Raw genomic sequence first — 24,773 nt, 5'->3', positions numbered from 1 at the left:
AATAACCATAAAAAGGTGTGTGTGTGTAAACAAACTATGTTTTGTGTTTAGAACTAACTGATTTATGAACTACAAGAAATATTCAACCACTATATACAGTTCGTAAATTGCACTAACTGCTTCTTCAGGCCTCTTCTGTATTGACATTTTTTTTCAGTTTCCCAACTGATTTCATCTGAACTAATCACTGAATTCAACTTGTTGAGTAAACTGAAGGAAATATTCACTTTTCACTTGTAGAAGAGACACCTGGGATCAAATCTGGTTCTAGCATTTAAACAAACTGTTTTCAGCTGCTTAGCCAGTCCTATTGCCCAGATAAAGATGCAAATTTTTCTTTAAAATTCTATCAGCTAACATGCACTGTTTGCCTATTTTTTAATTACTCTTATTTGAAAATCAGAATAACTTTAGACCTGAGCCTGGGATGACACTTGCGAAGAAACAATCAGGTGTGAAGTCAGTGCCTTCGAAAGAAGGGGAGAGAACCCAAACCAGTGGAAAGTAAAATGTAAAGGAAGAAAGGTATTGAAAGAGTGGGAGGCTGAGTCCTGAATAAAGAATGAAGGCAAAACAGTCACAGAACAGGAAGGTCGGTAAAGAAGCAGAGACAAGGCAACAAATTCACAGACACAACTGAGGAGAAAGAAGATGCAGAGAAGCAAGCAGCACAGCTGAGGACCGACTCTGTTGTCATCAGCAGGCTTTTCTGAAGATTGGAGGACATTTAAAAACTGAGTCCAGAAGACCTTGCTGCTTTCCCACCTTACACAGTGTGGGCCATAAGATAAAAAAGTACTTTCTGCCATTAATCTCAGCATGCAGCCCATTCCCGCCTCCTTCACCACCACACCATGCACAAGTCAGCACCACCTCCATGATGCCAGAAGATACACCAGAATGTTCATGCCAGAGCTGTCCCACAGCTGAGCAGACATACAACCTTGGATGTGTGATGTAGATGGTTTGTGGACATCAGAGCCAGATAGAAAAGACTGGCCCTGGCAAGAGACAGCAGTGTCCATTCGGAGAGGGCTCTCCCCTCCAACCAGTTTATCTGCTGGCAGCCTTGGTGCTCAGCATGGTATAACCATACTCAGCCCCATTTCACAAGAAGAATCAAACAGTCTCTGCTAGACAACAGGGAAACAAATCCAGTAGCCACTGAAGCCACAGGTGAAAGATGTGTCCACGTATATGTGGGAAGATATTTATTTGTCACCCAGGAAAACAGTAGCAGCACCGACTGTCTTTGACACAAGCATCTCTCATACCTTGAGCAATTTCTGAGCCCCTTTGCATGGGCTTTATACCTGGTAGCAGAGAGACTTAATTGATGGTCACCAATACCTGAAAGATGCTCCACCACAGCTGATCAGGGACTTGTTGACTTTGGGACCTACCTCAAACATCAGTGGAAATCCCTACCATCACCACAAGGCATTGAGGTTCCCAAACTGAGATTCAACTAAAAGTCAGTCTTGCCAGAGAAGAAGTCAGACAGCTGCAACACCTCTGACCCTCTGCTCACCACCGCCCCCTCTCCAGCATTGTGCAAACACCACAGTCATGCTAGCCGAGAGAGAAAACCCTGGGAGCCAAGCACAGCACTAGGGGAAGATTAGGGCCCTCCTGAGAATTTCAGCAGAGAAGGAAATGCTTGAGGTTGTGCCCAGGGCTCTCGTGGTTCCTCAAAAGTGAAAGTGAGACACACATTTGTGCCATGGACCCTGAAAAGTTTACAAGTTGGCAGGCTGCCCTGTCTGGCAGACACCACCCAGGAATCATGCCTCTGAGCTGTCCACAAAACAAGACAGGACACTGGATCAGGCTCAACCTGTTCCCAGACACCTCCGCCAGTCTACACCACATCAGAGAAACACAGCCTCATTTTAAGAAGGTTCCACATCTCTCCTGTCACCCCTTCCAGGCTGTGCTGCTGACTGAGAGACTGAAGCCAGGAACAACTCTCGGTGCTGGGAAGCTTTCACACATTTGTTCTAGAGATCTGCCTGTGGTCTCCCAGCCCAGGTATGGTGTTGCCCCACAGCCAAGAGGGCAGCCTTCCCCCCCACACACACGCGTGATACTCACAGCCTGCGCATAGGCGCTGTATGGGCTGAACGGCAAGGTGAGAGATGGAGTGAATATCCCCAGCTGCCCCACCATTTGCTGCATACGACGGAGGGTCCTCTCCTTATCTGTGTCAGCAAACTTCACCACTAGACTGGAGGAGGCGCCCTAGGCACAGAGAGAGACAGAGAAAGGAGGCAGGGGGAGAGGAGGCTGGGGGACAGCCAGAGTCAGCAGTCAGACAAAGTGGGATGGGGCATAGCAGGCAGCAGAGAGGAGTGGGAAGAGGAGCAGAAGAGCAAATATTGGAGTGAAAGTGCTCAGGAGCTGCCTGGAACCTGCGCCACACCCTTCCCCATCCATCCATCCATCCATGCAACCTTCCCTGTCCCACCCTTCCCCTCACACACAACTTTGCACAGCTGCAGCTTGCAGACATCCCTGGCTGCCTTCACTGTGAGCTTGGTTGGACAGGTAAAGCAGTTCCCAGCAGCTGAAAACAGCCCTGCTGCAGCAATGCACTGTTCTGTCCACACATTGCTCCAATCCTGGTTAGAGATTCATAGGATCACAGAATATCCTGAGTTGGAAGACACCCACAAGGATAATCGAGTCCAACTCCTGGGTCTGCAGGGGACCACCCAAAAATCGGACCACGTGTCTGAGAGCATTGTCCAAAACACTTCTTGACCCCCAGCAGGCTTGGTGCTGTGACCACTGCCCTGGGGAGCCTGTTCCAGTGCCCAACCGCCCTCTTGGTGAAAAACCTTTTTCTGATATCCAACCTGAATTGTGAGAGACAACTGCAGCTCTGCGTGCATGAGAGGGCACAGCTGTGGTTACACAATCCCATGCTATGCACAAGGCATTCCCACCTACTCCCAGCCTATCTCCTCCAACACCTACGTGGGAGAAGGCCAGGGAGTGTGCTCAGCACTGAAGTCCTGACTTCACACTGCTGAAGCGCTAGGTTGTACCTTGCTCTGATCTGAACTACTCTGGGTAGCTGTTTCCAAGACAGATTCATGGCTTGGTCCTTGGCTCTCTTTTATTTAGCCTTTACAGATAAAAGTACTGTCACCACCAGTCTGGGCAATCATAGACACACACCAGCCCAGGAGACAGGATGGTTCCCAAAGGCAAGAGCACAGATGTGCACACATGCACCCAGCCCCCACAACCGTATGAGCTGCAAACTGCAGTTGAACCTGTCATAGTTGTGGACAAACGGAGTTCCCTGCAACAGGGCGATGGGAAGGAGAATTAGGAAGCAGGTAGGTACCCTGGCCTCATACTCACGGGCATTGTCTGGCTGCCATGGAGTGCGTGGATTGCTGCCTGAGCCTCTGTATGAGATGAGAACTTTACAAAAGCACAGCCTGGAAAGGGACAGAAAGAGCACAGGAAACGCAGTGATGGGACTGCTGTGACAGTGCCCTCTGCATAGCCACACAAGAGACAGTATCCGAGTCTCAGGCAGGGCAAGGGAAAGCCACCCTGAGAAAGTGGGGAACAAAAGGATGACCAAGTACTCTATCCTGAAAGAAACAGGAAGGGTTTCAAATTGTTGTTTCAATGATGCACCCTAGAGATGATGCCACTATCTCCACCTCTGCCCCTGATTACCTCTTCCCCAAACTCTCTCTGTACTCCCTGTTGTGGGTACAAACATTTCAAACTGCAGACCCAGACTGAGCCAACGGGCTCACGAGCGATTCTGGTAACTCAGCTACTCACTGCTCTCTGCTTCCCCTCCTTTCATCTAGATCTCTGCCCATCTTCCCCAGTCTTTCCTTGCAGCAGACAGCTCTTCCTGCCTTTCTCCCTATGCCTGGCTGGATTACAGGTTCCCATAAAGATGTAGTGAGGGAAGAAGCGCCCCAGTGGAAAGGAGGCACTATTTGTGAGGCAGGTGAGCACTACCTGAAGAGCAGGGAGGAAGGGTACGACACCGAGGGGTTCACACCTTTGCTGTTACCATCAGGTCCACGCAGCACTGTACATTCATCAATGACCCCAAACGGTTCAAAGAGCCGGAGCACGTCATCCTCAGACTGCTGCTTATTTAACATGCCCACAAAGAGCTTCCTGTCCCCTAGGGGCAAACAGAAACATCAACCTTCTATGAGGCACACAGTCCAAAGCAGGGAAGCTAAAGCACAAAGCAGCCTCATGTTGAAAACATGCCTGGGATGGAAATGTTTTGGTGTTGACTGAAATGCATCTCAGGCTAAGTCTGCTGGATCTTCCTGAGCTCCTCACACATGCAAAGGTTTCTGTGGCTTCCCCTGTCCTCCCCTCCCTGAAGAAAAGCAAAAGAGTAATAATTTCCTGTTCATCAGCCCTTTCCTTTGGATGATCCAGTGCAAATGGTAATAAGAAAAGCTGCCTGGGCAATTATACTTTTATTATACAATATCTGAAGCTCAAGAAGGTACCTCAGGAAATACAGCAGACCATCCCAGGCAGGCTGAACAAATACAGGACCCTTGGCTTCTGTTTCCCTATATCCAAGATCACCACTTCCACAGCTGCTACATACCTAAGCATCTTCACTTTAATTTGCTCTTCCCAGCCCCAGTCTAACCAGTGTGTCTCCCCAGCTGTCCTCTAAGACATGGAATAAATGAGTCCCTGTTTGTCTCAAAACAGGATCAGCCGAATGCAAGACAGTCAGGTGAGAGTCAACAAACAGCTCCATGTTTCCCACCTACCCCCCTCTAAAGGCATTTTGTACCCAGGTCACACTGGGGAGCCAGGGGAGAGGCTGGCCAACACATCCAAGACTTGTGCGCAGGGTCTTTCTGGGTTCTTCCACCAGAAGGGAGCAGCGATGATTATGATTTTGTTGGGACTGGCAAATGTGGAGGCGGCATGCAGGGCTTTCTCCCCCCATCCATCAGTCCACACAGGGGCCCATCACACAGCCTGATGCCATTCATTCAAGCACAAACACACCAGCGGCTGGGGCAACATCCTCCACAGATTGTTGGGAACAGCTATTAAAATAGCACAGCATTAAAATCTCAGCCCCACTGCCAGCCTGATTTATACTTTTGCAAGATGGTTGTGTCAACTTAAGAGTTAACATTATCCCACTGCTTCAGACATGCACAGGGAGACATAACCCACAGGAGTGAACATGTCAGGATGCAGCTTGGGAGGAGCAGTGAGGGAGGATTCCTTATTGTTAGCGACAGGATCGGAGGGGCTGGCTTCAAACAAAACCAATGTAATGTGACACATGTCAGGGAAAATAGCAAGGAAGCCGTTATCTGTTTGAGTGCAATGACCTGAAAAACAACAGGTCTTGAAGCTACAACACTAGAGCAGGCTGCAGGGGTGGTGGTGTGGCCAAACGTCACACTGCAGGGAAAGCCCCAGCTCAGAGCACGACTCCCTCCCAGGTGCATGAGCACGCTGCCTTCCCGCTCCCCTCCCACGCCACGCACTTGGGAAGACGTGCAAGAAGCGTCCACATGTCATTGCTTCCTTGCAGAAAAGCACGTGCATGTGCACAATGTTCACGGACAAGCACATGGGAATGGAAGGCTCATGCATGGGGCAGGAACATGCCTGCACACGGACCCACGCCCAGCAAATACACTCATAGAGAGACCTCCTCAGCAAGCAGAATGGCTGTGCAGACAGATGCGCTCTTCCACCATGCAGACAGCACAGCAAACCACTTTCATGGCTGCAACATCCTGCTGAACCCAAGCACAAGCTCATGCAGGCACAGTACTCCTCTGGGCACTAGATACACATGCAACACAGATGCCACTTGGATCCACTGTGGGTAAAGGGCTGAGTCTAAGGCTCTTATGCAGTCCTGAACACATACTCAGGATTTATATCACTGAAAGTGGCTGAAATATATGGTCCAGTGTATTGTTAAAAGGCCAAATTACCCAGCTTCCCATTTTCGTAATTCCCTGAATAACTAAACCTGTGGGAATTTCATCACCTTCTATTTTTCTTCCTATTCTTTCTACATTCCTCCCTACACCTGCATAGCAGTGGTTGCATTTTGGAGCAGTTCAGTTGATCGAGTCCATCCACTATTTAGTACTCTGGCAACACCCAGGCACAGGAGCTAATAGACCAGGTGCCATACAGCTGAATTAGCAATACAACAGCATCTGCCCCCACGCAAGGGTCAGATACATGGTTCTAGTTTTGGCTGATGACTAAGTTGGTGCAAACACCTGACAGTTACCACAGTCACACAAAGCTTAAGACTCCACCAAGCAGCAGTTTAACGGATGCAAGAGACCACAGCTTTGCAAGGGAGGCACTGAACAAAAAGGAACCTCACCAACTTGTAATCCAGACAACATTAAACCATGAACTGCTGTTTTCTCCTTCAGAGGGCCTTGAAATTTCCAGGACAATTCTTGTGGTTTCATCCTCATACCGTTTCTGTCACACCAAAAGCATTTTTCTTAAGCCTGTACTTTGAGAAAGATCCGCTGAAATAGCATAACCTGGTCTCAGTCCTTGCAGCTTTGCTGCAAGTCTTCTGTTGTTTGATAGAGCTTGCTGAGAGAATGCTTTGGAAGTCCTGTTTTTATTTGGGTATTTCAGCTTTTCTTTTTTTTGAGTTTGGAAGAAAAAAAATACCAGCTTTTCTGCCTATGCAGAACAGCTTAAAACCATGATTAAAAAAAAAAAAAAAAGAAACACATCCGTTGGTTTTGAATCTCTTCTGAATGCTCTGAATGGCAATATTAGAAGGGGGTGGAATCACTGACAATATAAGAGAAGGCTTTTCTTCACCATTATTCTCATTTCATACAGCCTAGTTCTAGATCGCATGTAGGGAAAGAATCCAGACTTGTGCCCCTAGGAAGTAGTGATGGGACCTGCTAATGGGCTCCTCTGCTGCTGAATCTCATCGATGTGTTGGAACCCAACGACCCTTCCAGTGCCCTCTTGCTCTGGGCAGCTTCCAAGCAGGGCCACTCCCCTACCAATGACCAAGCTGCCTCATCTCTGCAACTGGGGTGAAATCCTGTAAGCTCTCTCACCTGATGTTTGCTGCCATCACTCTCAGTGATGTAGATCCCAAATCAGCTGTCATCCTTAAGTGACAGCGGTGGTCACTGGCTCCCCAGCAGGGACTCTGGCAGCACTGCAAGAATTTCACTCCCCGACTTGTAACAACAGCACACCCTCCTCCCGTAATTTGTCCTCCATTTCTCTCCAGATCTTGTTTTTCACCTTCTGATTGGCAATTTCCCATGCTGTCCAGCAAGCAGGAAAATTGTCTCTGATCCCTGGCTGTTGAGTTCCCATGGAAACGTGCTCAGCGCAGGCAGGCAGCAGCAGGAGGCGGGCAAGTGCAGAGCAGGTCGGGATGATGATACCATGGGAACAGCCAAGGGGTTAAGGCTGAATGCTTCAGCCACGAGAGGGAGGGCATGCAAGCACTGGCCACTGCTCCTGTTTAAACCCAGCGGATTTGTGCCATCTGGCCAGCAGCAGTCGGCAGCAAGGACCAGGGAGAGGGAGGCAGCCCGCTCAAGCAGTTGGTTGTGGATGGGGTGGGTCCTGCAGCAAATCTCCTCGGGTATGCAGCGAGCTTTCTGTACTAATGCAGTGCTAATGGGCTTGGGCTAGCTGTCAGATCAACTCAGTGCAGTGGAGTGCTCCAGGTCTCACAAGAAGCTCAGACAAGCTCCTCTGCCCCCTCACTCCATCTCTTCTTGGCCCTCTAAGGTTCACATCAGAGGCAGAAGAGAAAGGAGGAAGGAGTTGACAAAGCCTGTACGAGAATGACAGGTCCTCCTCTGAATTCATGCAGGCGGCATCTTTTTCCTAGCAAATTCCTTCTGCAGCGTGTAGTAACACTGAGCATCGAGATATCCCCACAACAACCTTTCCAGGGCTTGGCCACAACTGCCACTTCGGCACAAGGAATACCATCCCTTAGATCAGGAGACAAATGATGGTGCTCCAATGTCATGTACTTAATTCAGCGTGCTTCATTTGAGAGGTGTGAGCCCCTGGAGAGGATAAAGGAAGTTCTTTTCAAGGGTAATGCAGAGCAGAGCTTCATAGATGCATACAGCCATTCCGTTGTCCAAGTAGTTCTGCCCTGCCCCAGTCTTTCTTTTACCTCCTGCCAGCATGGTTACAGGGAATGGCTCTTTCCAGATCTGCAAACTTCCTCAGCCACTTCTCTGACAAGAGGAGCATCACAACGGAAACCTTTGGAAATAGCAACCTGATTTAGACAAATGTAGAATGCTGTCTTGATGCTGCTTCCACCACACGGAGAACTCCATTTTTTTGTTGTTGTGGATCCTGCAGGAACCACTGTCTTCTGAGCCCTGCAATGAAACTGGAACGAAGCAAGGCACATGGGCTGGAGGGAGGCAGGTGTTCAGACTCCAAAGGGCTGCTTTTCCCTATAATAAGCCCCCCATCTGTCTGCATGGTTTTCCAGACACGAGTTCTCTTGGATATGCAGCCTCTAAGAAGCAATCCAGGAGCCAAAGCTGGGCTCCGCTCTGTTGCTGGGAAGCAGAGTCGATGCCCTGACACCTGCAGTCATCACAGACTGTGGCACTTTCCATAAGCTTAGAGATTTCAGAGCCCACTGAATTTACCAAAAGCATGCCTCCCTGTCCTGTCTCCCTGTGTTCACCCATGCATTTTTTTTTGCTCTGCTACTCCTCTCCTCCAGCCTACCACAGCACGGCTGGCAAACAACAACTGCTGTGATTCCAGAAGTGGATGCATTTTTGTGGTGAGCAAAGGAAACGAGATTTCTGTCACGTGCAAGGTGTGTGCCCTCTGGGATGAAATTTGCTAAGGCAATGGCACACTCCAGCTGTGAGAAAGCTAGCAGGAAACAGTGCCTTGGCTACCATCTTTCCCTTTACCCTTTTAACCTGGAGACTGCTGTTTTTCTGTCCCTAAAAGGTTCAGTGCCCAGAGGGTCAGCAGTTTGGGGATGTCATCCATCATGCACTGCCTGCAAGAACAATCTGAGGCACCACAATGACTCTCAGCTTCTCTGGTAGAGCAGATTTCAGTACTTTGGTTGCATCTGACTAGGATTTCACATGAAAGAATACCAGCTTTAATAGGCCACAGCATAGCTGAGTCATGGGTGGCTCCAGCGGCAGAGCTTCACCAGTATGATTGCAGGTTATGACCTGCTGAAGAGTCATGCATTTTCCTAGTCCCTCCTGCTTCCCTAACAAAATCCTCAGCTTATAAACATGCGCTTCTGTGCTGGCATTTCCAGATAGGAAGTTAGCTCTTCTTATCTCCATGGGCATTAGATGGCAAAGCTCAAGGCTGCCTTGGTTAGGCTCAGCCAAGTTTCTTGACGAAGTGTGAAGAGAAAGCTGAGCAGGAATGCAAAGTCCAAGCATTTCAGAAGCCAAAGTATAATGGGGTTTGATAGGAAAAAGCTATGCTAAAGGTAGCAGCTCTGCAAAGGTAAGACGTGCGTTCAGAGCACAGCAGGGCATTCCAGGGCCAAGCTGTCTCATTTCCACACGTAGCCATTAGCCCAGCTAATTACCAGCCCTGTCAACAGGCAGGCAGTGGCAATGGATGCAGCACAGGAGCTGCCCATCTGCCTTTCTCTAAGCTGTAGGACGCACAGGCCTCAGCACAAAAGTCTCCCAGAGACAGGTCCAGGGTTCCCTGGTAAATCCACATCAATAGCTGCATCCCAGAACTGGGGTCAGACACAAGGTGGAAGTTACTGGGAATGGGGACAGAAATGAAGACCTGGGAAAATGAAGACTGCTGCCTCTCAAATGACAGTAAGACAGACAGACAGACTTCCCAACGCTTCACTAAGAATGGCTGTTTCTGAGATTCCCACTTGGGAAAACAGCGATCCCTATGGAGATGGGGAGCAAAGGGAGAGTTTGGTCAAAGAAGACCATTTTTTCTCCTACCACGAAAAACCTCAGCAGGATGAAAACAGGAAGAAAGCCTTTTTGAATGAGAAGCAAGCAATGCTGAAAAAATGGTAAACTCTTCTTTGTTGCCTTTTACTTGAAAGACAAAAAAATTGCCACTTTTGCACCAATTTTGTGGGAAGGGGAAAAGAAATCTTTCTTTTTGGCATGGTGAAATAGAAACACATTTTTTGAAGTTAATGTATACTTTTTGCCCAACTCTGCTAGATTAGGCGGCATCTGAAATACTTTGCGGCGAATGTTGCTAATAATATAATAATAAAAATTAATTCAAAAATAACTAAGGTTTTTGTTTGTTTGCTTGTTTTTCCTCCCTTAGAAATAAAGCTCATCTTGCTGTAGGGAAAGCAAAAAATAATTGGCAGACTAAGATCATCTTACTCATGCTGTATAGTGGCCTTTCACTAGAGAACTGATCAAAGGATGCTGATTGAGCTACTTGTAGAATAATGGGACATGAGCTGCAAGGAACAGAATGAAACACTTGTTATCATTATTACTGGATCCGTTACTGTTCTATACTTCTGTCTGTGTCCCACAGACACAGACAGGTGCACAGCCCTGTCCAGAGGACGTCGCTGGACTTCACACATGCACCAAGCCCCAGCACCCCCACCCCACCCCTGCAGCAGATCCATGCAGGGGCTGCCCTTGGGAGGGAAGGCCAGAGCAAGGACAGGATGACGGACTGGGGAATCTGCAGGAAAGTGCCGGACTACAGGACAGGGCATCACTCATATTAGGCTGGACTGGAAAGTGTCAACAATCAGAGTCAGTTCCTCTGCCTGCTGTGTTGCTGTGCTGCAGCGGGCAGCCTGGGGGGAAGAGCTCACTGCGTGCTGGCTCTCTGGGGCACCACAGCATTTTCGGCATCCAAAAGCCGTGTAAGCAAGGAAGCCCAGACAGCACTAAGCAGTTCCTCTCAGAGGCAGCAGATTTTATCTACGGGGTCTTTCCCACGTCGCTGTCATGGAAACATTTCCTGTCTGAAAATGCTCAGAGAAATGTGCAGCAGTGCTCTGTGTGTGTGTCTGCATCCCTTACTAACAACTTCTGAATCTGTTGACCTGTTTCAGCTCTCTTTCACAAAGGAGAAAGGCATCAGAGATGTTAAGTTCCAACACGTTTTGTGACACTAAGCAGAGCTGTGTATAAAAGAGAAGCCATGGCTCTTTTCAAAAGAAACATATCCATAGGTGCAATGGCCGGGATTTTCAGCATAGACAAAGGGAATAAAAATGGCCAGTTTTCAGTAGAAGTCAGATGTCTAATCCCTCAAGTAAGTATGAAAACCTACAGATTCTATTTGGAAAAAATGATCTGACTTAAACAGGTAAACATTTTTTTAAAGGAGGATCACACAGACATAAATACACATGTTTGTATACAATATTACAAAATATGTTTCTGCTGGTGCAATAAACCAAAGTCACTACAAGCTGCTTGGAAATGACACCTGAAAATCCAAAACAAAAGTATTCCAAATCTAAACACAGCATGCAGGATATGCTGCCCTACAGGAACAAAGAGACTCAGAAACATTCTCCCCACTAAGAAACTGCTTTCAGAGGCAGTGCCAACAGCACAAGGAATGGAGAGGCAGATGCAGGAATGAAAGAAGGGGAAAAGAAACGTACCAGTAAGACGAGGAAAAGCAGCAAAATGAGTTCATGTATTTGGGAAGAGCTGGAGCTGCAAACCTTCTCCACCTGAAGGAGGCATCTGAGCTGCTGTAAGCTCCCCATTACTTTAAGAAAGATTCTCCAGTTCTCAGTCTTCCAGCTCTGCACTATTCAGTATATGCTGCTCTAAACAAGCTGGCCCCCTGCAGGCTGCCAGCACCTCCATCTCAGGCTTAAACTCAGGATCCTTTTCCTTCAGAGACATTTCCACATGCTATTTTTTGCAACAGCATTTGGACCATGGCAGTGTCATGGGGGCCGCTGCAATACTGAGAGTGGAGGGGCTGAGAAAGTCCAACAGTGATGGGGCAGGCAGAGGGGTGAGCTGCAGATAGGAGAATCAGCCACAGAGCACCAAAGCTGAACAAGTTAAACAGCCAGCACAGCTGCACTGATCTGGCTTTTATTGGGCTGAAACCCAATAAAAGCAAGAAAGGAAATAACAGGAAACCTCTTCCCAACTGCTTACACCTTCAAGGACTCCATGCCACACACAAATGTGCATGCCTGCTTCAGCAACCCCCTGGGGCAGACAGTGCCAGGCTAACAGCACCCCCCAAGGACTGGGAAGAGCGGTCAGCCACGCTACGGCCCATACAGCTTGGGGTGTTCTCAGCTGCCCGCTGAGCCAAGCTGAAAAGTCCTCACTAAAGCCTTTTCCTCGCCTCTCCCTCCCATCCACCCCCCAAATCCCTGACACATACAAACATCCATTCATACAGAATGCTGAAGGGGAAGGCCAGGTCAGGACTCTGTCTCTCTGCTTCATCCCCCTCACAACCACAAAGCCACCAAAGGAGAAACAAGGAGAGATGACAACTACCTCCACGGCTCTCGCTGTCTGCAGGTTTCACCTGAATCGGGCGTGCCATCTGCAATGAAAAAGAAATGCAGAGGGTTAGAGTTTGGCCCATCTGCCCGGCACACGGTGCTGATGACACTGGTGCCAGGGCTCCCCTTTTTGCCTGCTCTGTGGGATAGGAGAGTATCAGAAGGGAACAACGGCATTGTGATGGCAACCAGAACCCTTGGCAAATGGACCAGGTAGATTTCAGATATCTCACAAGGAAACCAGGCACTTCTCCCTGCTCAGCTGATGGCCTGCAGGGAACAGCTCTCCTAGAGATGTCCACCATGCACAAACCTCCATTTCCTCCAGACACAGCTAATGGCAAAGAAAGGACTCCAATGAAGCAGGTCATCATCATGAGACTGGGGCCTGCAGGATGGTTAGGGTGGCCTCAGGTCGGACCGTGCCTGGAAGCTCTTGCGATGCCTGCTCTGACTCAGTGCAGGCATGGTCACCTCACCTAATTGAGCCACTCACTTTCTTAGCAGGAAGGAACAAAGAATGCCTCTGAACAGCAAGCTGGCATGCTATATTTCCCCCTCCCCAGCCCTCCTGCCTCTGTGCCCCAGGCCGGCTCTAAAGAAAGGCAGTGCTGCTCTCCAGCTGTGTCTCCTGACCACAGAGGGAATGTTATGGTTGAAAGTGACAAAAGATCCTTACATATGGTTGTGGAGAACAGCCGCTTACCTCTCTTGCACCCATTAGTGTCATCAGCAATAATCCAACCATAAGCAACGAGCCAGAGCAAGCCCACCTGATATAAGCCCTCTCCAGGTAAAACAGACGGACGCTTCTACCCAGGAGCAGCTGGATTAAGTAACTCACAGCTTTAACTGACTGAACTGCAAAGCAGGGCAAAACTTGTCAGCTAGATGGTATGGTACTGTCTCTTCCCAGAAAGGGAAGCGACAAACCGTAGCCTCTTCCACAGGCTAGCAAGATCTACCTGAGCCAGAAGTCCTCCAAGGAACAGTGTACAAAGCAGATTTCCACATTCACAGCTCATCTCATGCCATGCCTCTATCAGCATCATTCACAAAGGCTGACAGTGACTTGAACCAGCAACATTCAGAATACCAAAATAATCAGGAGTATAGCAGGCTAGACCTGCAAAGAAGTTGCAGGTCCAGCAATACTCTGCCCTCTCTCTTAGGAAACACCCTCTGGAAAAACAGCAACAACAGAACAGAAAAATGAAAACAAGCCATAAGTAACAAACTGAAATGTGATTAGAAGCCGACACACAAAAAGTGCACTACTGTGAGGCTCCAGGGGGTGGCTGAGCCAGACCTGCCAGGAAACCGAGGTAGGGACGATATCCACAGCAGCTGGAGGCAACCTGTCAAGTAACTCAGCAGCTTACAGGTGATGCCAGCCAGCAGGTAATGGGCTGCTGTGCACAGCTGCCAAAGCCTGACTGCTGGGCATGGCAGAGCCTGGGGATGTTAGCTGGCTTCCCCTGACCGGTGGATCTCAGGCAGGATGAGGAGCCCAAGCTGGGATCAACCCCAAGTTACCCTGCCCCAGCCCCATGGAGCGATACGGGGCTGCAGGGGCTGCCTGGCAGTACCCAGAAGAAAGGCCAAGTTGCCACCACGCTGCACCCTGGCAGAGAGCAGCGCTGACTTCAGCCCCATTTCGCAGGATGTGCTGTGTCAGCCAGGAAAGAAGGAGAGGTTGAGGGTACCCTTCCTGCTCGGGATCAACTGCATGGACCTGCAGAGCTCGCGACATCGTGCTGTGCTGCCAGGTGGCCCCAGCCAGTGCAGCTCTGGCACTCACCGGCCTCTGGGCTCTGCCTTTTTCAGCCTGTGAGCTGAACGGGATGCGAGGCAGATTTCAGGAAGTGGTGAGACCTGGCTGCAGAAACCCCCAGAATTTGTCACTGAGATACAGTGGCCCTAATGGCCACTCACATCCTTTGGTTATAAGCCTGCACAAGACTTGGCCAGGGTGTTTGGGCAGCAGGCTGGGTGGGAGAGGGCCAGCAGCCCAGATGTGTGCTCCGGGAGGGCTCGGTGCAGAGCCAAGAGGAGTGGCTGGCCACCTCCCTCCTCACCGCTCCCGCAGCTCTGAGAAGTAGCCTTGTCTCTACCCAGAAAGCAAAACCAGGATTAAGCTAAACAGATGGGGAAGGAGATGGAGGGGCAGACTCAGATCACATCTCCTGTGTGAAGCAAATCCATCTGGGGGGAGGAAAGGAGGGAGAGAGGGAGCAAGGGGTGCTGCTGAATCAAGAACACAGCACCCCCACAAGAGCACAGGGGCAGCCGGGGCTGCCAACCTAGGGCAAGGATGCGGAAAGCATTGGGGTGGGGAGATGGGGGGCTTGGTACCTGGGGACAGCTCGCCCATCCCCTCCCCCAAAAGGGCCATCACTCCAATTCCTGCACCTTGGGTAAAAGAGCTGTTGTCATAGCGACGGTTATTCACCACATGGAGCCTGACATTTGTGGTTGCCTTGGAAACCAGCTCTTGGGGCATTCCCTCTGCTTTGCAGAAAAGAGACATTTCAGTAAGATCTCTGGGGAGGGGGCCCCTCCACCCATCTGTCCACCCCTTCCCTTCCCTGCCCCCTGCCTGTGCCCAGGGCTGGCCCTGCGGGGTCACAGGCAGGCAGCAGGGCCCCGCCACAACGGCTGCAAGGCAGCAGAGGCTACTGAAGCGCAGGTTTGCACCAGTGCCAGCCTGGGAGCAGTGTCTGCATGTGGCGACCCAAGGCAGCGCAGCAGCCTAGGGAGAGAGCAAGCACACAGCCTGACCCGCACCCTGCAGGCTGATCCGTGCCCCTGCGCTGCGGCCACAGCCCCTCTCTTGACTACGTGACCAGCACCTCGGCAGGGTGCAGGAAGACTCGCCCGCTGCCCGCATCAGACCAAGCCCTCAGTTGCGGGAGGCATATTTCCAGAGACCTTGCAAGCTCCAGGGGCTGAGAACCAGTCACTGATCTGAAGTCTGGTCTCTGAAAGTTGTGGGTAGAGAGGAGAAAACAATAAATTTGTCCAGATGCTGAGGCTGGAGGAGAGTGGCAGGATTCCCTGTTGCTACCTGAAATGAGAAGTCTTCCAAAGGCAGGAGAGGGAGGCATGATCCTCCTTGCAGGGACTGGGGCACACAGAGGCTGCCACAAACAGGACACCACCACAGCTTTAATCCTTCTAAGTCCCATTTTGCCACTGAAGGTGAACCAAAATATCAAAGGCCTCTCAAGCCTCATGTGAGCCTACAAATGTAAAGGGAGTCCACAGCTGCTTTAGCTCGATAACACAGGTCACGAGGCCTTGAAGCATCTCTGTGGCACGCAAGACTTGGACAAAGAGCTCAGTGCTCTCCAGGGTCTCAATACACAGAAAGGATGGTCAAATGTTACCTCTTCCATTTGAGGAAGGAACCCAGGAACGGGACAGCAGGGAGGACATGCTTTTACTCTGAACAGCCAAACTCCCGAAGTGCAAATTCTTTTGTCCTCTAGTCATCATCTCACACTGCGCAGTAATCAGAGACACCCGAGTCTAAGAAAGATGTATTTGTACAGGCCCAACTGGCTCCAGCGTCACAAACGGAGGCAGATTGTGCATGCTTCAAATCCCAAGTGCTAAACAGATGCACGTGCCCAGACATGCATGAATATAACCCCCAAGCACACATACGTGAACACATATGTGGCACATAGGAAGAACAAATGATTTATGAGGCTGTGCCTGCCTTGCAAGCTGAGCTTAATTTTTCTCGTTGAATTATTTAGTTGAGCATTATAATTTAACCTATTTGTTTATTTCTGAAGAATACCACATTACATTTAGCACACACTGTCAGGCGCGCGTGGGCCAGTTGCACCCCGAGTCCCTCTCCCCCACACCTTGCCTACCTGCTATTCAGGACAGACCAAGAGCTGTCAGCCCCGTGGTCTACTGGACCCATGGAAACTTCCTGGCCCACACGCAGCAAGAGACCCCCAGCGAGCCACACACAAGAGGGGGGCAAAGCACCCACTGCTCCCTTTGGCTTCTCCCTCACATTTGCCCCCCACCCAAGGTAGAGGCACCCCTTGCCATGCTCCCCCCAACAGCCCCTGCAGGGCAATGTCTGCCTGCACTGCTCTCCTCCTCACACACAAGCAGCCTTTGCAACTTGTGTGCTTCGGGGTTACTGGTGGGAAGCAACTAGATGGTCGTGTGGGGGCACAAAGCTACACTGAGCACAGAAGCCAGGCTTTTTGATGCTATGAAGCACAGCAACCGCATTTCCTACATAGCCCTCAGGGAGCAGGGATGAGAACCCTGCTGGAAAGAGAGCCACCGCAGCCCAGAGGAGCCCAGAGCTTCCCGGTGAAGCAGCAGCAATGGGTGCCCTTGCTGGAGTGTGTCCGGACTACATCCCACCCGACCCTTGGCATCTGGTCAGAAGAGAAATTGTGCTCCGTTTCAGCTTCCTCCCTCATTTCACAGAAATGCTTCCAGCCTTGTAGCACTCTTGGGAAAATTCCTCATCCTGCTGAGGTCAGAGGAAGCTTCCCTACTTATTTCACTGAGGCAGAAACGTGCCATTTCTCTCCCCCCTGCCTTGACCTCCCCAAAGCCCCCTCTGGGTTGTCTGGCTCCCCACATTTACAGCAACGCCCAGCATGAGCTGTCATCTCAGCAGTCTGGTAGCCACACTCCCCAAGGAGGAACAGTGATTGCTACCTCTTGCTATTCTAGCTTTCAGACTGCAAAAGCTGGAGAGAAGACAACCCCCACAGACGGGAGGGCAAGCCTCTCTATTAATTAGGAGTCAAGTGATGTAAGTGATGTAGAATAGCCCCCCAGGTGCAACGAGGAACCTCATATTGTTAAGTGGGTCAGAGGCAGAGCAGAGGAAACACACAATGCAGGCTGGCTCCTCTGGGACTTCAGGAACCAAAAGGCATCCAAGGCCATTGTCAGAATTAGGTCCTGAGATCTTAGGCTTTGCAAGTTGTGGCCTCAGCTTTCACGAGCCAGTTAAAAATGCCCTGACTGACTGATCCAAACCAATTCTAGCGGTGCAGAGCAGACAAAGCTAAATGCTGATTTGCTCATTTGGACTCTGCATGTGGTTGGGAACACAAGCAGTGATGGACTGGTGCCAGTCTCAGTGCTCAAGTCTCCTGCTTGCATCTTCCAATGATGTCCTGATGTCTCAGTCCTACCCAGAAAGACCATCCTTCAGGGAGAAAGGTAAGTGGTCTCACGCAGAGCAACAAGCAGCTTTCCAGAACAACTGCAAAGGCTGTTTAAGATATTCACCACATCCAATTCCATTCTGAAGGGGACAAGGGTAATGATGAGGTGGAAGAATCCAAAGTATGTGACGATGAAGGTCAATGCAGAAAATCTGTGGCTGAAACAAAATGCAATCTCCAGAGTCCAAATCACAAAGCTGCTGCCCATGTGGTTATGGCCTTGTGTTTTCAGATGAACAAGGAAGACCGCTGGATTTCACCCCACTACTTTATGCCACTTGTGCTTCTTTATTAGTAAGAGCTAGTAAACTCCAACCAATCTCACAAGCTTTTTTGGGGGTATTTTCCCTAACTGCAGCATGGAGGACAAATCAGGCTGAGCAGGAGAGCTATCTCCCCCTCCCTCTCAAAGCTGAGTGCATGCAGGAATCAGCCAGCAGCCACCTGAGCGTATGGGCCACAATACACATGGACAGGCTGCGTTACTTCTTGGGTTGTCTGCTGTGCTGTTCCTTCTCCCTTAACACAATTAGTCATCCTTGTTCCCACTCCAGCTAGTGCTGCTCTGGGAGCAAGGCAAGAAGCTTACTGCCGTGACTCAAAGCCTTTGGATCTTCTTGACAGTTCTATGGAAGTGACATTGATGCATTAGCATCAGACAACCAGAGCGGACACCAGCCCAGTATAGCAATTACAGCCCCTACCTCGTGCATGACTTTGGTAGACACATCAGTTCAGTCTCTCAGGAGCCCATGGTCAGTCTGTTCTCATAGGGCTCCTTCCTTGATGCTTCAGCGCACTGCACCAAGGAGGACATTAGATGATCATCCCTGTTGCCCTAATCTCTTCTTGTCACTTGGGATCAGTGTCACCGAAGGTCAAAGGACCTTTAAGGTGAGAAGAAAGTGCCAAATTCCTCAAATCCTTTTCTACAGGTGCTAGGACACCAAGAAAACACACACTTGAAATACAATGCAGTCACTGGTCACAGACAATACAGGTTCACAAGGGTGAAGTCCCATTTAACTTATTTCTTTTTATGACAAGGTTACCCACCTAGCTGACCAAGATAAACCAGCTGATGTAATCTTTTTGGATTACAGCAAAGCTTTTGATAATATTTCTCAAAGTTTCATTCTGGACAAAATGCCCAGCATACAGCTACATAAACACATAATGCGACCAGCGAACACTTGGCTGATGGGTTAGGCTCAAAGGGTTCTGGTAAATGGGGTTACATCAGGCTGATGGCCAGTCACTGGTGGGGTTCCACAGGACTCCATTTTAGGGGCAGTTCTCTTTAATGTTTTTATAAATGATCTAGATGTACATGTACACACACACACTCAAATGTATAGTAAGCAAGCAATGTAGGAATGGGTGCTGATCTTTAATTTCGTTATCCTTCCAACTCTGTAGGCTGCAGGAACCAATGTTTGTCTTGGCAGCTTGCTCTCCCTCTGCCTCTTCAGGGTATGTATTTCATAGGGCTGCTGCCTCGCTTCACTGTTAGTTCTCAGCCTCTTGAGGCAAATCCCTGACAGAGTAAACATTTGCATTTCCCTCTGCAGTGAATGGGCACTTCCACTGCTGCTTGCCCAGGGGCTTTGGCCCAGTGCCTTCATGTCTTGCCGCTGCCATTTCCATGAGACAGCCTTCACAAGTTCTCTGCACTGCCACCTTCTACTGATAAAGTTGCACAGCTCCCTAGTGAATTTACTGAAATTGTCTCTATGCCACCTGCAGTGGAAAAAGCTTCTACACCCTGCCCTGCCCAAGGGTTCAAACTGCAAAAGCCACCTCGAACAATAACTGAAGGCCAGCTCCAGCCCCCAGCCAAACGCTCAGGCCCCATACTCCACTTCTCAGCATGGATCCCAGCTTTGCCAGCTGCAATATCCCATAGTGTTCACATGAAGAAGCTATTTCAAAAATACCACTCCAGACTGGTTTGACACCAGGATTTGTGCAGAAGAGAAGGAAAGGGGAGAATGAGATGCTTTGACCTCTCTACCAAAACCCCTCCAGCTGCCCGCGTTCCCTTGTATGGTCACTCACTGTGGATCCTGACAGCCCATGGTGAGCTCTCATTGCTGGCAGCACAGCAGACAGCCTGCCCACAGGGATGCCCTCCACTCAGTTGCTGTCTCTGCATTAATCCTTATGCCCAACCATGTGAATTACTGCTGCTGCATCTCAACCCCTGGTGCATTCCCAGAGTCTCGCCTTGCTCTAACGCTGCTGCTGTCCGTAATTTTCCATTCCTGCGTCCCTGTATTCCCAAGTCCTCACTGCAACCATGAGTTTTCCCCACAGTGTAGCAATATCTGAGTACCCCCACTGCTGCTCTTAAACTGCCCACATTTCCAGCTTGGATCAATACCAATTTCTGCCACTTACTTGCCTACCTTTCAGCAAGCCCTTCTTTGTTCTGCATAGAAATAAAACTGTAACTGTATCTTGCCAGAAAAATTACTTTTTTTTTTTTTTTAATCCTCCCTCCCCTTCTCTCCCTCTATTCTTCTTTCCCTTCTTCAGGAGCAATTTTATGTAATTTGCAACTGTCTAGCTGCAAATGAAAAGAGACACAAAGCATTTCTGTGAAATATTGAAAAGCTGGCTGCTTTTCCCTCAAATTTCACTTAGCAAGAGGCTTTAACTTGGTGTGTGATCACTGCATGTCATTAATAACCTCTCCAGTTCCTTTCAGAACTCAGCAAAGTGAAGGTACAATCACGAATCAAAGGCATGGTTTATTGAGATATAATATCGTTTCACTGAGCTAGGGAGGAATGTGCCAGGGAGCAGTGAGAAGGTGAAACACTGCACTGCTAGGCTGGCTGGCAGCTGGAGAGGACAACAGATTTAGGAAGGAGCATGAGGGCTTGATTTTCTCTCTGCATTTCAGATCCAAAGAATTCGCCTCTGTTCAGCGTCCATGGGCTGTGTGTCTTTCCCCAGGCCCTGTAGACTTAGGCCACAAAGGAAGATGGTTTCTGTTTTGCTCCGCCGGCAGATCTCCCTCCATCTCTTTTGAGTCTTTGGAGAGAGTCAAACTGCTTTACTGGGACTGATTCAAACTTAACTGTGCAGTTCCCCAAGCCACCCTCAGGGAGCACAAAGCAGGACCTTTCCATGTGCACGATGCCAAGAGCACTCTGCAGGGCAGGGAGGCAGCTGCTGGGCAGGGAATTGGCTGTGAGGTTGGCACTGTGCACGGTGCACAGCATGGGTCGCTGCTCCTTGTAGCTTGTTGCGCCTACCAGCAGGGTTCTGGGCAAACCTGCCTTGCTGCACAGCACTCCTTTGGTGTGTGAACCCTTCAGGTTCACAAGTTGCTGGCCCCATCCAAGGGCCCACACCACGGTGTCTGGGAACAGGCTCCCTGTCTGCACAGCCAAGAGGCTGAGCATTCTTCCTGATCTCCCCAGCTGTCAGCACGGGCAGAGATCTTTAGCATCCTTTTAAACTCCTTAGCAAGGCTGGGTGATCAGACACTTCTGCTTATTCAGTGATGACAACCTTCACCTCTCTTTTCTAGGAAGCTCCATCATTCCTTCCCCAAGAAAAGATCTGCACGCATTTGTTACTTCATAACTGGCCTGATGGCAATTCACCAGCTCTGACGGCAACACAGGTGTTTTGTACTCTGAACACAAGTTTCAGATAATGCAATACCCAGCTGACAGTCTTCTCGCTTTATGCCCTGAGTACACCAACACCTTACAAAAGGGGGGGTAAACTGGAAGCTACCTCAGGTCAAGCAACCCATGTCCATGCTAAAATCAACTCTACCCACATCAGGATGGACATCTGATTTATCCTGGTAGTAAGCATCTCTGAACAACCACTTAAATGACCAAAGAGAATCCTACCTTCTTGGTCACACAGGGAATTCCCAAAAGAGAAATTAAATGTGAAGTGGTATATTGTCAGCCTGAAAAAAGGCAGATCCAAATACAGCACAGCTCATCTTCATCTTAATCATGAAGCTTAATTACAGGACATTACTCATTAACTGTCTAAAGACTCACATGTTTGAAAGCACTTAGCTAGCATACACCTCTTACCACTTGATAAGCAGTTTCTTACGTCTCCCATAACATAAAAAGCCTTTAGATCACCACATCCCAGATAAATGTGCTTTGCATTGCTGCTTTAAATACCACCCCATGCAGGACAAATAATAAAGAACATAGTGAAACACACAACTAATTCCGAATGTAGACATGCAACAAAACTGAGATTGCCTTGAATCCCCCAAGCCTCACAGGAATAATCTGTCAGGGTCCCTCTACTGATACGAGACAGGGACGTACCCATCTCTTCCCCAGTGTGTTACAGCACTGTTTCAGGACTCATCACGCTGCTCCTCCAACCTTCAACTTGTTATAAGACTGCCCAGGACCACCACACACAGAAGATTACATTGCTTTAGCTCAACGGCTGGTCTTTTCCCTCTCACAAAATTAACTCAATTAGTATTTGAGTACCTTGTAACCTGTAGGCTTCCCCCTTGCTGCCTTGAGGTAACAGAATCTTTACTGGTTTAGGTTAAGTGGTAGTCAAGTTAGGTTCTTTGTCCAGCCCTCAAATGCCAACACAGGCCCATGCAAAAAGGGAGTACAAGTAAACAAACATGAAAATATTTGTGTGTGGAGGGGCGCTGGGAGAGGTAAGGGAAGCTGTCTAGACCAAGACAAAAGAGGAAATGTTATGGTTGATAATTCCTTCCCCCCTCTCCAGAGACCCCTGGTTTACATTAATTATCCCGTTGCCTTGAGCACTCAGGGCCTCCTGTGAGCTTCTGTCTCCAAGTATCCAGTGCCTCCACCTACTCAGCTACAAATGAATCTCTCCAATGCATGTGCTCAGCCCCCTCAGCACAGCAGGGGAACTGCCCAGCCAAAGCCCTCACGGCACACCGAAGCGGGAATGGCAACAACTCAAAAGCTCCTCTCACTGTGCCAGCAGGTCCCAGGGAAGCAGAAGGCTTGCCTGCAATGAGGGGCCTGATCCACTCTACCTCATCGCCTGGGATCCCAACTGTACTTTGCTCCCAACACCAGCTGTAGAGTGAGGAGGACTCAGGAATAAGCCACAGGTAGCTCAGCACACCTGGAAGAAAAGGGGCTGGTACCTTGCTGGGCACATGCACTGCACCCCAAAGCATCAAAGCTCCTTAGTGCCAGCAACAGATAGCTGGAGAAGCCACATCAGACCACAGAGACCAAAGAGCAGCACAGAAACAGGCTTGGCTGGACTTACATGGGGCAGCCTTGGCAAGGCAGATAAAAAGCAGCAGCTCTGAAGAGCAGCTCTGTGCTTTGGCTCTCCCCTCCCTGTTCTAACCCTCAAACCATACTCCTTTTTCACAAGCCATTTTCCACCCTCGCTCCCTCCCCCACAACCCCCTGTTTGCCAGCCCACAGTATGAGCTCCAGGCACAATTCACTGGGACTTACCCCTGGCAAAGTCTTCTGTTCGTGTAATGCTGTCTGGGCTTTGATGGCAGAGTCTCTGGCACAGTATGTGAGGAATGCACAACCTGCAGTTGGACACAGTAAGCATCAAGTTAGATGTGCAGTTGCAGATGCAAACCAATGCATTGTTTCTCTTTGGTAACAGCAGGTGACCAAGGTACATGAACTACACACATGCTGGCCTGTTCCAGCAGACCTGCATCCCAACTGTTCTGCTAAGGTGAAGTGCGCAGGACAGCCCTCACGTGAACCTTGACTGCTTTCTTATTTTAGTTAGCATCTTAGTGGATGGAGAGGGAGAAGTTTGCTGATTAAAGGGGCACACATTACCGAGTCTGGATGTATCGCCAACTCTAGGGAAACAGGCAAAGAAACAGTAAAGGTCTTACAGGCCTCGTCCAAGGTCTGTTTAAGTTGTGGAAACTGGTCCCAGTGAATGAACTAAGTTCGAAACTGGTGTTGAGAAAGGTGAGAAACAACAGGAGAACAAAATGCAGGCTAACATTACCTGTGGGAGAAACAGCCCAAAAGACAAAGATCGGAAGGGATGCAGGGACCACTATGATTACTGATACCAAACAAAATAACCAAGAAAAGTGGAAAAGCATCCAAGATTTTAGGCTAATACAAAGAGCCACAATCCAGATCCAGGCAATCACAGAAAGCCACAGAAGGAGAGGCTTGGCTCTCTGTGCCATACTTACACCTATACAGTGTGTGCACACATCAGTATACGTACCCATGGCAAGATCTGACCCAACACCTTAGCCTAAAACTGGAACTATCGCGGTAGGGGAGGAACTGTAGTCCCTCCAGGAAAAAATCATCTTTGGGTGCTCTGATGCTAAGAACAATCAAATGAAACCAAACAAAGGAAAAAGTTGGCTGGTTATCAAGAAACATTTCCTAGCAGAGGGAGGATTTATTAGACTGTGGAATGATCTCCCCTGGGAGGTGCCAGGAGCTCTGTCACTTGAGTTGTTTCAGATGAGGCTGGGCAAAGCGCTGGAGAATAAACTCAAATGCTAGAACACATCTGACCCCCTCATTCACACCCCTCCAACTCCCTGTGGCATTTCACATCCTAAGCAAAGGCAAGACACGTCCCTTCAGCTTGTTACCGAATGTCAGCATGGATACAGTTGTGTCAGGGTTGCAGAGGCATCGTTAGAGCCCAGAGAAGCCTGCTCTTTTGCCCTCGCTTTCTCATGCCTTGCTTGACGTTCTCCAAAGCCTCTTCAGCTCCCTTTGGATCCAGTAGTGAAGACAGGAGAAAGCCTGCCTGGATCTCTCCCCCCGCCTCAGAGGAGCTCCATGGTACAGAACATTTTTAGGCCATGGGGAAGCCAGCTGCTCAGGACAATGCCAATCCACGGCAACAAGATTATGTTATTCTTTTACCCCAGCTCCCATCAGTCGCTGCAGCTGAGCAATTCTTACCTGTCCTCACAGCTCCTGCTAGAATCCCCCCTCCACAAACAGCACAGGAGTATTAGATATTTCAAACAAATCATTAAAGCTCCTTATTGGACA

General features: G+C 49.4%; 1 protein-coding gene across 10 annotated transcripts in view; it reads right to left on the bottom strand.

Moving 5' to 3' along the window:
* The window catches only part of CELF5 (CUGBP Elav-like family member 5), a 38,653-nt gene that overhangs the window by 8,571 nt on the left and 5,309 nt on the right, over positions 1–24,773 (bottom strand). For 7 of the 10 annotated variants that reach the window (XR_014319124.1, XR_014319125.1, XR_014319126.1 and 4 more), the window contains 5 exons: positions 23,223–23,305; positions 12,528–12,576; positions 4,040–4,168; positions 3,373–3,452; positions 2,095–2,241 (listed from right to left, as the gene is read on the bottom strand). Coding sequence is in view for 7 of the 10 variants with exons in the window: in XM_082780227.1 (XP_082636353.1) it covers positions 2,095–2,241; positions 3,373–3,452; positions 4,040–4,168; positions 12,528–12,576; positions 23,223–23,305 (488 nt within the window). In the remaining 3 variants the exon portion in view is untranslated. The remainder of the gene's footprint in view (positions 1–2,094; positions 2,242–3,372; positions 3,453–4,039; positions 4,169–12,527; positions 12,577–23,222; positions 23,306–24,773) is intronic. The other 3 variants (XM_082780228.1, XM_082780229.1, XM_082780230.1) reach the window with 3 other exon arrangements.

The sequence above is a fragment of the Aythya marila genome (assembly GCF_965140915.1).
Source record: "Aythya marila genome assembly, chromosome: 27".
Taxonomy (NCBI): Eukaryota; Metazoa; Chordata; class Aves; order Anseriformes; family Anatidae; genus Aythya; species Aythya marila.
The sequence above is the reverse complement of the archived record's forward strand: the minus strand, read 5'-3'. Positions and strand labels throughout refer to the sequence as shown.